Raw genomic sequence first — 13,298 nt, 5'->3', positions numbered from 1 at the left:
AAGTTGCAATTTCAGTTACTAAGTCCATTATCCTCTTGAGCATCCATCTCTCTCTTTTAGCTGCAACCAGTTCTCAGAGAGACACACCACTATGTTTCATTTCTGTGATGAGGTCTGACCAGCTTTAAAAAAGTCCAGTAATTTTCTTTGACCTAGCTGAAGACAAGGAGCATAGAAAAGCAGTAAAATTAGCAATGGCTATTTGAAACAAATGTGCCTTAAAGTGTCAGCTTTGGATCATCCCAATAAAAAGATGTGGTGAAAAAACCGCTTTATTTTTCTTTTCAGGATCCAGCTGTATCCAATGATTTTGAATTAGTAAAAGCAATTTTACAACAGAAAGTATCCAAACTGAAATAGGGATGAGGATCTGAAAACTCTGCAAGGAAAGGATGATCTTTAAAATCACTTCCCCACTAATAGTAAGGATGTTTGTTACAATTTATTATTAAAATTGACCCAAAAGTCAATACAATACAAGGTGATGCCCTTTCCTTTCCTATTCCATAAAGGAAAATTTCTCACATTTATCCGCTCTTGGTCCTTTTTTTCATCATCAAAGCTAGTCGCTCTACACATTTCCGGAACTGACCTTTGACAAACATTCTTGATTTTCTACTTACTCCTAAAGACATTTGCAATTCCACTGTGTCCATAATCCAGGACAATAGTCTTCCTATGATAAGAAGAGGTGATGAGCAACCTTAATTCCATCTCTCACTTTTAATTATCCCTTGACAATGTCATAGACTCCTGTTTGCCAATATTTGAGATGAGAAGGCATTTGAGACTTGCAGTAATCCCATTCTTAAAACAGTAATACTGACTAGGGTTATACTGGAAAGCATGCTTTTCTTTCCTTAAAAATCATGCTGGAGGCTGGGAGTTTGGCCTAGTCATAAGAGTGATTGCTTAGCATGCATGAAGACCCAGGTTTGATTCCTTGGTACCACATATATACAAAAAAAAAAAAGGAAGTGGTGCTGTGGCTCAAGTAGTAGAGCTCTAGTCTTGGGAAATCCCAAGGGCAGTGCTCAGGCCCTGAGTTCAAGCCCCTGGTGTGGCAAAAATAAATCATGCTGGAAAGGCAGTTTGCACAGCAAAGAATTGCATTCCCTAGCAGCCTATTAGGAAGCTGTATCTAAATCTATTTCTTTTAGCTGAATTGATGGGTGATAAAGTCCGTTGATAAAACTCTACCATTATCAGACATGTTCTATGCTCAATATCATTTGGAAAATGCATATTAAGTGTACCCATATATGAAGTAATACACTTTTATGTATTGTGTAAATAATGCTACTTGAGCTATAGCAAGCCCTTAATGTATTGAAAATTAACAGAATATTTAGAAAAGTATGAAGGAAAGTAGTTGAAAAGTAAATCTTATCTTTTCCCATAATTATTTTTACACTCTTAGAGTTGAAATAAGTTGGAGGAAATTTTAACTACTATTATCCTGGAAAATTTCTTTTTCATTGTCTAAAATTTGACTTGATAAGACTAAAGACCTTATAATTACCTATTCACCTGTTTTTATCTGCAACACCAGAGGGAGTGAGATTTTTGTGGTCAAAAGTTCACTAAGTGACCTGTCATACATTCTTGAAAATACATTCACAGAAACGACATCCCACGCTGTCATATCCCATGAGACATGTTCATAAGAGGAACTGAGGCTCTATCGGTAGAACTCACAATTTTAACAATACATACCTTCAAGGCATCATAATTAAACTTGAATTTCAGAATACAGCACAAACAATTCCAGTATAAATGTGTCTCATACAATATTTGCAACTGTACTGGCACTGAAAAAAATTGCTTGTTTATGTCCCGCACATAATTTCTTAACCCAGAGAAGACTGTCACAGTGTTTTCAATGTAATTTTTAGATTAGCAGAATAAATGAAAGCTTTCAGGGAGGAGCAACTCAGAGACTGGGAGGCCAGAGTCCATGTACTGCAGCACCCTCTAGTGGTCATTGTTGTAGTTTCTTTTTCATGAGTTCACAAGGCTCTTGATTACTAAAGGTAAACTTAAACTTACCAGTGGAAAGAATTGTCCATATTTTCTCCTGTCAAGAACTTCATGTACAGGGAAAATTATTCCACTTTTCCTTTAGATGTAAAAAGGGGGGGGTGTCTTTGATGGCCATCTGATAGGATGGTGTGCGGACCAATCTTTTGGAAGATTGGGGCCATATTCTAATTATCTGTCAGGGCCAGCTGGTCTGTAGACCCATTTTAGCGAAACATCTACACATCTACATCATCTAAAGTCTGAGGAAGTTTCATTAGCGAAAAAAATATTTAGAGTGTATCTGGATGTTAATAGCTTGCTTTTTAATAGCTGCTCAGTGAATAAGCAAATCTATTTGCAAATGTGAATATGCATCTCATTAATAATACATATCACACATAGGTAACATAGAATCTCGGATGAATGAACTGAAATGTACTCATCTTTCTACACTTCCATTTCATGCTTGCTTCAGTATGGGAGGCTGTGAGTTTAGGGTATGATGCTGCCTATGTCTGGATCCTGGCTCTGTCAATTCTAGGCTGTGAAACTCTGGACAAGTGCCTCATCCCTGTACCTCAATTTTCTCATTTTCGAGGGAAAATAACAGTGTTGGCTACCGTACTGAGCTGTGAGAACTGAATAATTTCACAGGAAGCTTTGACAAGTAAAAGCTTGTCCCAGCACTCTAAGCAATTATAGTAAGAGAATCAGAGAAAAAAGGAAATTATAAGGAAAATAACTGCTCAAAAAGTTTCTTTGGATAAGGTTCTGACATACAGAAGAAAACATGTACAGCTTTTGTATGCTCTATTTATTTTTAAGCATTATAAATATAAAAACTATATATGGCAATATGTATGCATGAAGAGTGATTTCTACCACATGAAAGGTTAGGCCTTAATATAGCTACACAGACTGGGGATGTAACTCAGTGTTGGAGCACTTATTTTCAGCCTAAGACCCTAGGTTCCATCCCCAGCAACACACACACACACACACACACACACACACACACACACACACACACCACACACACACTACAAACAGGCCTTTTGAAGTAACTTTTTTTCCTACTGCATTATTTTTAAATGTGATATCACTTTTCCGTTGGAAGGTGACAGTGTGTTTCTGTTTCCTGGATAATATTCATTCTAGACACCTCAATTGTTTAGTCTGTCTTGGGGAAAAGCCAATAGGAGGCAGACATCAGATCAAGTTTGAGAAAGAGCAAGACAACCAGAGATGAAACCACAATTTTCACTAACTAATTCCAGGAAATGACATTTGACAGTCTATTCAAATTTACTAAAATACATATGCATTTGGAGAGAAAATCCACTGACATTTGAATTCTTACTTATTTAAATCTACTGCTGAATATCTTACATATGTACACCCGAGGAAATTTATCTCTGTGGTAGTAGTAATGATGTTTGCCAAGTGATTTATAGTATATTGGAGACATTTCTTTTATGAAAGTGTGTGAGGTTGTACATTACACTTGAAACCCAGGATCTACCTACCAAACTGACGAAGGTCCAAGCAGAGATTCGCGCCCTCCACTAATGTGGTGTTCCGGCAGATGGTCCACAGATTGAAATACATATACACAGGCAGAGAGCTGAATGCTGTCACTCCCAGCCAGGCCAACATGAAAAGGTACGTCAGCATAATAAACTGCAACAGAGAAAAATAGAGGGAGAAAAAAATACATCGTCTATCAAAAAGCACTCACTATTTACTCAGTAAACTCAAGGTATTAGAGTCATGCAGCACATTAACAATCTTTTCACAGCATTCCAGAATTGTAGCACCAGGATTTGAGAAAGGTCGTCAGTTAAGTGTCAAAACCTGCTGGAATGTATCATTTTGGCAGAGGTTATATAGTTAAAAAGGGGGGAAAATCCATCTACATTTTATACTTCTTTTATTCATGTATTTGTTTTGTAAATCTCTTCTTTTTTAAAGTTTGAAAGATTGGAGCAAAAGGGAAAATTTTATTTTGAAAAATTACAAATGTGATAGGTGTCAGTAAATTTGTATCACAGTTAAATTGGCACCATTATAAATCATAAATATTTAAGCTATTATTCATCCCATACCTAGTCTTATTATATGCAGTTTCTGAAATCATACTGGCAAATAATACTACTTCGTATTTACATTCCAATCTTTTGATATCTTTGTGAACATGAAAGCTGTCTTATTTTGCAAATGTTAATTTCACTTTTGGCATAAAACCTAATAAATATTATTTTAATTTTAAAATTATTTCTGAAAACTTTTAAAAAATGTTTATACAAAATTAAAATCAAGGCTGGGAGTTTGACATAGTCGCAGAGTGCTTGCCTAGCATGCATGAAGACTCACGTTCGATTCCTTGGTACCACATACATAGAAAAAAGCCAGAAGTGGTGCTGAGGCTCAAGTGGTAGAACTCTAGTCTTGAGAAAGTTCAAGGATAGTGCTCAGGCCCTGCGTTCAAGCCCAAGACTGGCAAAAAAAAGAAATTTACTACAGAAATTTCAATGGAACTAGAAGAGGCAAGATTTCCATATATTGGTTGATGAAGAATATGCATTATTGTTCCTTGATTATGTAACTACAAAGACTCCATTGTGTTTAACTTGAACATAACCTGTAACAGGTAATTCTTTGTTTTCATATGAACTCCCCTAAACATATTTAGTATCTAAGCACATCACACATTCTCCAGTGAGTTTCTATGGCAACCACATATGTGTGGTTTGAAGCCAGCAACACTGATAAAAATAAGCCAGCAGACAGACTCCAAATAATCTCTGAGTCTATTAATTTCCTAACTGTTGAAAAGAAAAACACTAATTGAATGGATGATTCAATCTAATGCTTAAAGGTAAAAGAAAGTTTGAAATTGAGTGAACTGACTGAAACATATCATTGGTACACCCAGTTGTATTCCAGACTGCATTTTCATATTGAAGTCACATCGTTTTTATGTTTCCCTTCTCATACATGAATACAAATATAATTTTCAAAAATTTTAGCTCAGAACCATATATTTCACAATAATATGCATTCATGGCTTTGTTATCTTTAAATAATGTTGAAAGGATTTACCTTACAGTATCTTCTCATTTGAAATGAGAATCCAGTCAAGTTGTTAACCTATAAGAGCATCTTAACAAACACCTTTCCACTTTATCAAAAGCAAAAAAATAACCTCAGAGTTTAAAGTTCCTGTGATTAGCAATTTACTGACAGATGTTTGCAGAGAGGGGAGCTTCTCTTATGTGTTCTCCAGTTTGCTCATATACATTGCCAATCAAACAATGGGAAACGAAGATTCTTAGGCCTTTCCTGTGGCAATTATATCTATATTTGCAAACTTCTTAAGTTGATGTAATGGGCAAGGCAATGCTAAGAGCTGCTCCTGCTTTAGGATGAGAAAGATCTCATGAGTATGTGAGACTTTCCTTGATCTTTATTTTCAACTTCTACCTATAGTGCTTGCATTACTTTTAAAAATGAGATCATAATCTCATGGTAAGTAATACTGTTGCACTCACTCTAAGTACTAATAATTAGGCTACTGGACACAAGCCAATTTGTGCATCAAAGGTGAAAAGTAGAGCTCTGTTTGCTATGGAGTTTAACACTGTGTAAGTTTTTTTTTTTCTTTTTTTCTTTTTCTTTTTTTTTTTTTTTATTTTGCCAGTCCTGGGCTTGAGCTCAGGGCCTGAGCACTGTCCTTGGACTTTCTCAAGGCTAGAGCTCTACCACTTGAGCCTCAGCACCACTTCCAGCTTTTTTCTATGTATGTGATACCGAGGAATTAAACTTGGGTCTTCGTGCATGCTAGGCAAGCACTCTACCACTAGGCCAAACCCCCGGCCCCAACACTGTGTAAGTTTTAACATCTCTGGCCTAACGAAGTACAGTTTTAATTTAATACAATGTGAAATATGTGGGTCCGACTCATTAGCATATTCATCATCTCCAATGTCAATTACTTTTGTGGTGAGGTAATTTTCAATTCATTCTTCGTGCTCTTGATATGTACAATACCCAATGATTTACTCTATTTACCCAATGGTATATGTGAGAACATGTGGCATTCTCCTTCATACTTTTAATTCACCTAGCCTCCTGTTCTACAGAGTGCCATTCATGTTATACCAAGCACTTCAATATTTCTTTTTTTAATAGATCGAATAGTATTTAATCCAATCCACTCAAATCAGTCAGTAATGGAAGGCACCAAGTGTTCTGTAAAAAGAAAACAAAGTTGAAGTGTTTTCGTATCTATTCATCTATTGGTGGCTACAGGTGGTTAAGAAAACAAAGTTGAAGTGTTTTCGTATCTATTCATCTATTGATGACTACACGCGGGTTGCATAATTTGGCTCCTGTGAATAAAATAGACATGTATCTGTACACTGATTGCAAATATTCTGGATATACACTCAGAAGTGACATTAATGAATCACATAATGATTTTGTTTAGTTTAATAGGAAATTCATTCAAATTTCCCTAATGTGCCTTCTTATAAGTTCAGTGTAGTTATTTTCCAATAGAATTATTTTGTTTAGAAGAAACTGAATTTAGATAAGGTGTATGGAACATCTTTGTTTTTCTTTGCTTTTGAAATTAAAGCACTTTAAATACCTTTGGTATGATGAGAAAGACATTTATTTTCTGTAATCTTAACCCTATAACTCAAGATCTACCTAAGTCTAATCAAGAGAAGTATAAATTATAAAGTACAATAAAATTCATATATAAAATGCCTAATACTCAAAATTCAAGGTCATCACAAGCATGGAATATCTTAGAAAATATCATAGATAAGCATAGCCAGTTAGCTAAATCTGAACAGAACACTGAAATAGAAAAACAAAAACTAAGTAAAAACTAGATTAAGAAAAAAAGAAAAAAATGAAGCAATGCCTGTACTTCAACTAATAATAATTTATAAATATTGGCTCATTTTTTACAAATGTATCATATAATGTAAGATATTGAAATAGAGGAAACTGGGTTTGAAAATATGTGAACTGTAGTCTGCCTTTACCTTACTGTAAAACAACCTCAAAATAAAGTCTTTATTTTAAAATTACTTTAGGATTATGAAATAAATGCAAGGCATAATATACGATAAGACCTTGGATCTTATATGGGTCTGATATGTAGGTATGTCTAATGAAAATTAAAATGCCACTCAGTATGCAAGGTTTTCATTAAGTAATGTTTAGGTGAGGACTATCTATTGTAACTTGAAAAAGAAAAAGAATAAAAACAAAGCAAAGAAATGCTGGCTAACACAGAAGTTTTATATTTTGTGATAAATTATCCTTGCTTCATGAATATCATCTCAAGGGCCAACCAAAAATTTCTGTTAACTTTTGCCACTAGAAGATGAAAGAAATGAGAATTTCCATTTACTTCTTTCTTAAGTTTATGTGTCTGATCCTTAATATATCACCCATTAGAATGAGATTTATCTGCTATTATATTTAATTAATGTGTTCAGTTCATGGCCATATGTGAGATCTACTTATACCATATAAAATCCTGCTTCTTCTTAATTATCTATCTTAAACTATTAAGGTCTTTTGTGTTCTACAGATAATATTTATCTAGGTGAAAGAGTCAATTTATGATTGTGGACGAGAAAAGATGAAAATGATGACTTCTTGGTAATGGAGCTTTCTAGTTCCCAGTGCATGATCTTACTAAGAAGTAAAAGAGAAAGTGGCTGGTAAGTTACAAAAAAAGAAAAAGAAAAAGAAAAAAATTCCCTAAAAAATAGGTTTGTTTTATTAGCTTAAATAAACCATACAATTGTGAAGTGAATCCTGATCAGGAGAATGGCAGTAGGAATTATGTATCAGCTGTTCCATTCAAACCTGGCTCTATCCCTCACCAATTATCACGGTAAGTCACTGGTGTTGTAGACTACAGAGCTGTTAGAGGATTACAAGCAGAATATATTTTCCACATATAAAATAAACTAATAAAACAGCTTCATGCTGTCTGTGTAATAAGATACTGTTTATGGGTTGAATTGCATTGTACTATCTCAGAATGTGACATATGGTCATTAACAAATTAAGCAAGCAAAGAATTAGGTCAATTATTTTAGGCCAGTACGATGTCTCTTTATGAAAGGTAGGAAATGGGACACAGACATGCACAAAGAAACAGGCTATCCAGCAAAGACAATATATATATACCAGAAATGGGTAGAAAATGAACTTTTCTCTTTCTTTCTGCTGCCTGTGACTCTTAAGGCCATGACAACAAGCACGGGTTTGGAGAAGTCTCTCTGGGTTATACAGAGCTAACTACACCCTCTACTATGTATGTCTTAGAGCCTGGAGCTGTCATGAGGACAGTGTTGGGGTGGCCAGAGCATGTGTGAGAGACTCCTCCCTTCACAGCTCTCTGTCAGTGTTCAGGGGAACACAGATCCTTCTTCCTCCCAACTTCTGCTCACTTACAGGTGGCAGAGGGGCGTTAAGGGAGTGGATGGGGCTGTCTTGGTGGGTTCCTCCCTGCTGCATAGCCACTAGAAGAGCCCACGCAGCTGCTGCCAACCTTCTGGTCTGTTGGGTGGGATGGGTGACACAACCGTTACTATTATAATAAGAAAGTGGCTCATATTTGCTTTAAATATATATATATATATATATTTGAAATGCCTTGAAGATGTCTGTATGGCGGACAGTCCACTAGACATAGGCATTTTCTTCTGTGGTGATTTTTGCTGTGAAGTGCACCTAGAATTCTGAGCAAAACACCAACATCGACTGCAAATGTCCCTGTAAAAGGGCAGTCCTCTGAGAGGAGAGGTGTGTTCACGGCCCACTCCTTAACTCTTCACATTTCACTCCTGTAGTATCACAGACTTCTTGAGGTAGGAAATCCTCAGAGATGATCCAGGTTGGTTCAGTGACTATCTAACAGCTTACAGAGGACATTACTGTGATACTATCCAAACCATGAGGAAGAGTTCTTCATTGAATTGACAATTGGTAGGGGCAAACGAGACAGGTAGCTAAAGTTAGACTCTTGCTCCGTGCCAGAGTCATGTCTCTAGCTACGATTAACATATAACGTAAGGCATGTACTTTTTCATTACCCTAACATTTACTTATGTATCAGAATCTTCTCTAGATCTCAATAAAATTTAGTTCTACAAATCCAAAGAATATAGGTGATAAAGGCCCACTTTACAAACCTTTTGTCACATTATTCTCTTAGCTTGAATGTGTACATGCTTTCACTATGAGTACAACAAGTGAAATCCAAAGTAGAAAAAGATTAATACTGTGAGAAACTATTCTAAAAACAATAATAGATACCCACAAATCAGGAAAATTATTTTTTCTGATAACACTGAACAGAGTTACCTCTGCAGGTAACTGAGGAAATCTTGGTTAACTCATGGGTAGTTTTGAGTTTTTCTGAGATTGTGGCAATTATATCATTCCTTATATAATTTAATATAAGTTCTTTATTTTACTTTCTATTGCTAGTCCTGGGGCTTGATCTCAGGGCCTGAGCCCTGTTTCTGAGCTTCTTTTGTTCAAGGCTAGCACACTCTACCACTTGAACCACAGCACCATTTCCTGCTTTTCCTGTTCTGTGGTACTAAGAATAGAACCCAGGTTTTCATGCATGCTGGGCAAGCACTCTACCACTAAGCCATAATTCCTAAACATGTTTTATCACATAGCATCAGAAAGAGAAAAAGATCAATGTAAGGTGGAAGTTTCAATGCTTCATTCCTGTAAAACTATTCTGCCCAAAACATGTGACAGTATTTACAGCTATATATCATTCTCAATATTTACGATTCTGGGAATTACCATGCAACATATATTTTGCATCATAGTAACTCTAGAATATGTCTAAAAGTTGATGTAGCCTAATAAAAAAGGCTGAGGATAAGATTTAATATAATCCTCATCACTAATCAGGAGAAAAGAGAAATTACCTGTATTTTACATTTTAAAATGTGCTCTTGAGAGGCAGAGAAATTCCTTAGCCTACAAACTGGGAATGGATTTTTTAAAGTCATTGTTGCTGCCCTCAGAAGCAAAATCCCTTGTGCTGCATGCGATTTGGAATTTAAAACTGAGAATGATGGTAGGGTGACATGGGTCACGATACATTATGCACATAAACTGACGGGGGGAAGAGAAACCTCCCATTGTACAACTACTGAAAGGTAATTTTTTTAATGCAGGGATAAAAACATAAAACAGAAGTGTTTTTTGAAGCCTCATCTTAGAACGAATTTTTTCGCTGTGTTGACATCATGGGAGACAATGTCCTTGAGGCCTGGAGCATAGCCTAGTGGTAGAGTGCTCACCTAGCAGGCATGAAGCCCTGGGTTCGAGTCCTCAGTACCATATGCACAGAAAAAGCAGGGAAATAGAAATAATCCTTGAACTCTTGGTGGAGGAATGCGAAGCACTTGTGAGGCACACAGGGAGACAACTTACCCAGGCGCTAACACATCGACCACAGGTGGTGATTTTGAAATCTCCATAGAGATCTTTGATGGCGCCAGTTGTGAAGAAGCCTTCCACCATCAGCAGAATGCCGTACACGAAGAAAGCAGCTGCGATGCCATAGATCACGTATTTAAAGATGTCGATCCTGCAGGGGTGGGGACGGGGGCGGGTAGGAGGAAAAAGAGCAAGGAAAATGCTTTATTTCAGGAACAGAACTTGATGTCCCTGTGCTTGAGGCTGTAGAACCTGTACATTCCTAATGGAGGTTGGGCTTTCATCCATTCCTGCCCCCATTTCTAAGGTAGCTATATTTGCATTTCATCTTTGCCACTTTTAGTATTTGTAGACATGGGATTTTATCATTCCCATAGGTTTCTTCTTCCCTTCAAACACATAGGATATAACTCACACATACTATCAATTTCCTGTTGAAAGTATGAAATGCAGTGGTTTTATTATATTTACACGGATTCATTGGCCATAAGCAATATTTTCATCAACAAAGAAACTCTATAATCATTAGCATTTATTAGCAATATCTTTCTCACTGCACAATCATGTTATTATTCCCCATTTCCATTGTGGGTCAATCATATATTTTTATCTGGGAGATAGAACAGAGAAGAAAGTATAATAAAGATTAATCAGATAAGAAGTATGTGGCTACAAGCCAAGGGGAGATTGAACCCCACTCTGCACAAGGCAAGGAGCAATATCCACCCTAAAATCTCAGCTGGAAGTTCAGCTCTGCGAATGAGTTGATTCTTGGCTCCTGGCTTCCCAATTCTGAGCAAATGCAAGTAGAAATGAATTCACTAATATATTTATTCACTGACATATTTCTCGTGCTAATAAGGGAACCAAACATATGCATATTAGGCAAATATTCTATCATTCCTATCTATATATCCATGGAATAATTGCTTCATTTATTCATTTCTTTGCCAGGTTTGAGGTAGGTTTTTTTTTTTTATTGCTGTGTCATTCTCTGTGTGTGTGTGTGTGTGTGTGTGTGTGTGTGTAACTGTGTGTGTACTTGATTGTGATATAAAGCTACTTGAAGCTAGTTCTGACCCTGCTTAATGCATGGTATGTGTCTCTTCTTAGAGGATAAAGTGGTAGTGGATTGATGCTATGCTCTATATTGGCACATATCTCCTCTGATTTAGAAGAACAGCAGATTTTTAAGTGTGGGAAAAATCCTTAAACTTAATGCTTTATTCAGTAGGCAATAAGATTTATCCATTTGTAGATTTTTAAGTATACATAAACTATTCTAGTGTAAGCACAACGTCACAGAGTGGGCCTGTAGAGCCCTTTCGTCTTACAGGACCCAAACCACACTCCTTTCTCTCCTGTACACCTCGCCCCTGGTGGCCACCATTCCCCTTTCCATTTTTATGAGTTTCACTATGCTAGATGACCCATATAAGTGATACCATTGTTCCTCTGCTGATTGTCTTGTTTTATTTAGCATAAAGTCCTCTGGTTTATTCAAGGTATTACATTTAATAGGATTTTCATTTTTGATGCCCATATAATATTCCATTGCATCTGAAATCAATATAACTGTCCATTCACACATCCATTTACAGATATTTCAACTGTTTTACTAGACGCTGTAATGAAAAGTTCTGCAATGAACATTGTAGTGTATGTATCTCCTCAAAGTTCTTATTGCTGTTTATATAAATAGCTCAAGTAAGATCATGTGGAAGTTGTATTTTTAATTTTCTGATGGAGTATTAATATTTTCTTTTAGCTATGACATTTTACATTTCTACTGATAGTACAGAAGGATTTAGATCTTGATTTTAAATAAATTCACTTTAGGTTGCTTTTGGGTCATATATTAGATAGGAATCTTATTTCATTCATTTCTGTGACTATATCTTGTTTGCTTATGTCATTTGTTGTAGAGAACATCTTTTCTTTATTTCTGAAGAGACTATCTTATATCCTTCATCGAAAACAATTTAACTGTTTATGTGTGTGTTTAGAGCTATACTTTTCATTGTGTTCCATTGATCTATGCTTGTTTTTGTTTTATTTTTTGTCAACACCAGACTGAATTGATTATGTAAACTTCCTTGCTTTGAAAGAAAGAGGCATATGGTCGCCACCTTTATTCTTTTGTCAAGAAATACCATTTTTTCTTTTCAGAGTTTTTTGTGATTTTTAAAATGAGTTTTAGGATTGACCAACTTTTCTATTTCTGTAAAATTGAGTTAGGGTTTTGAAAAATTAATTATCTATAAATCTTTCACATTATTTGGACATTTTAATTTAGCAACATTGTCTTCTAGTCCACGAATATGAAAAAATATTTTTCCTTTGAACTGAGCTTTCTTAGTTTCTTTCAGAACTGTCTTCTGGTTTTCATGTGGAAGTGTTGTGCTTCTTTAAGTGAATTTGTGTCTAAGTTCTACACATCTTCCTTCTTCAGAATATCATTAAATATAGGCTTGTGTTGACATGAATTCAATTTTTGTTAATCTTTTAAAGCTTGTGAAGCTTATTTTTTATATTTTGGTGAATATTCCAAGTGCTTTGGGATAGAATATTACTTATTTGTCCTTTATGTTTATTTGGACTATAATGTGGCCCAATGTGTGTGTTTCTTTATTGTCAGATCTTAGAATGGAAAGACCACAATGCCATGGGCAGTTTCCTCAAGCGCCAGGAACACTGGATACATGATCCATTCTTTCCTACAAGACAAAAGTCATAAAGATCTTTTCCTGTACTGAGATTTTCTGGCTTAAGAC

The 13,298-nt window shown here is 35.8% G+C and overlaps 1 protein-coding gene across 2 annotated transcripts in view; it reads right to left on the bottom strand.

Annotated features, from left to right (window-relative positions):
- Gpm6a (glycoprotein M6A) overlaps window positions 1-13,298 on the bottom strand; it is a 217,958-nt gene that overhangs the window by 7,370 nt on the left and 197,290 nt on the right. For both annotated transcript variants that reach the window (XM_090354175.1, XM_090354174.1), the window contains 2 exons: window positions 10,519-10,675; window positions 3,549-3,702 (listed from right to left, as the gene is read on the bottom strand). In XM_090354175.1, coding sequence (XP_090210301.1) covers window positions 3,549-3,702; window positions 10,519-10,675 — 311 coding nt within the window. The remainder of the gene's footprint in view (window positions 1-3,548; window positions 3,703-10,518; window positions 10,676-13,298) is intronic.

This window comes from Megascapheus bottae, chromosome 20 (genome assembly GCF_031878675.1).
Source record: "Megascapheus bottae isolate mThoBot1 chromosome 20, mThoBot2.hap1, whole genome shotgun sequence".
Lineage (NCBI taxonomy): Eukaryota > Metazoa > Chordata > Mammalia > Rodentia > Geomyidae > Megascapheus > Megascapheus bottae.
This window is presented reverse-complemented; position numbering and strand designations above follow the sequence as displayed.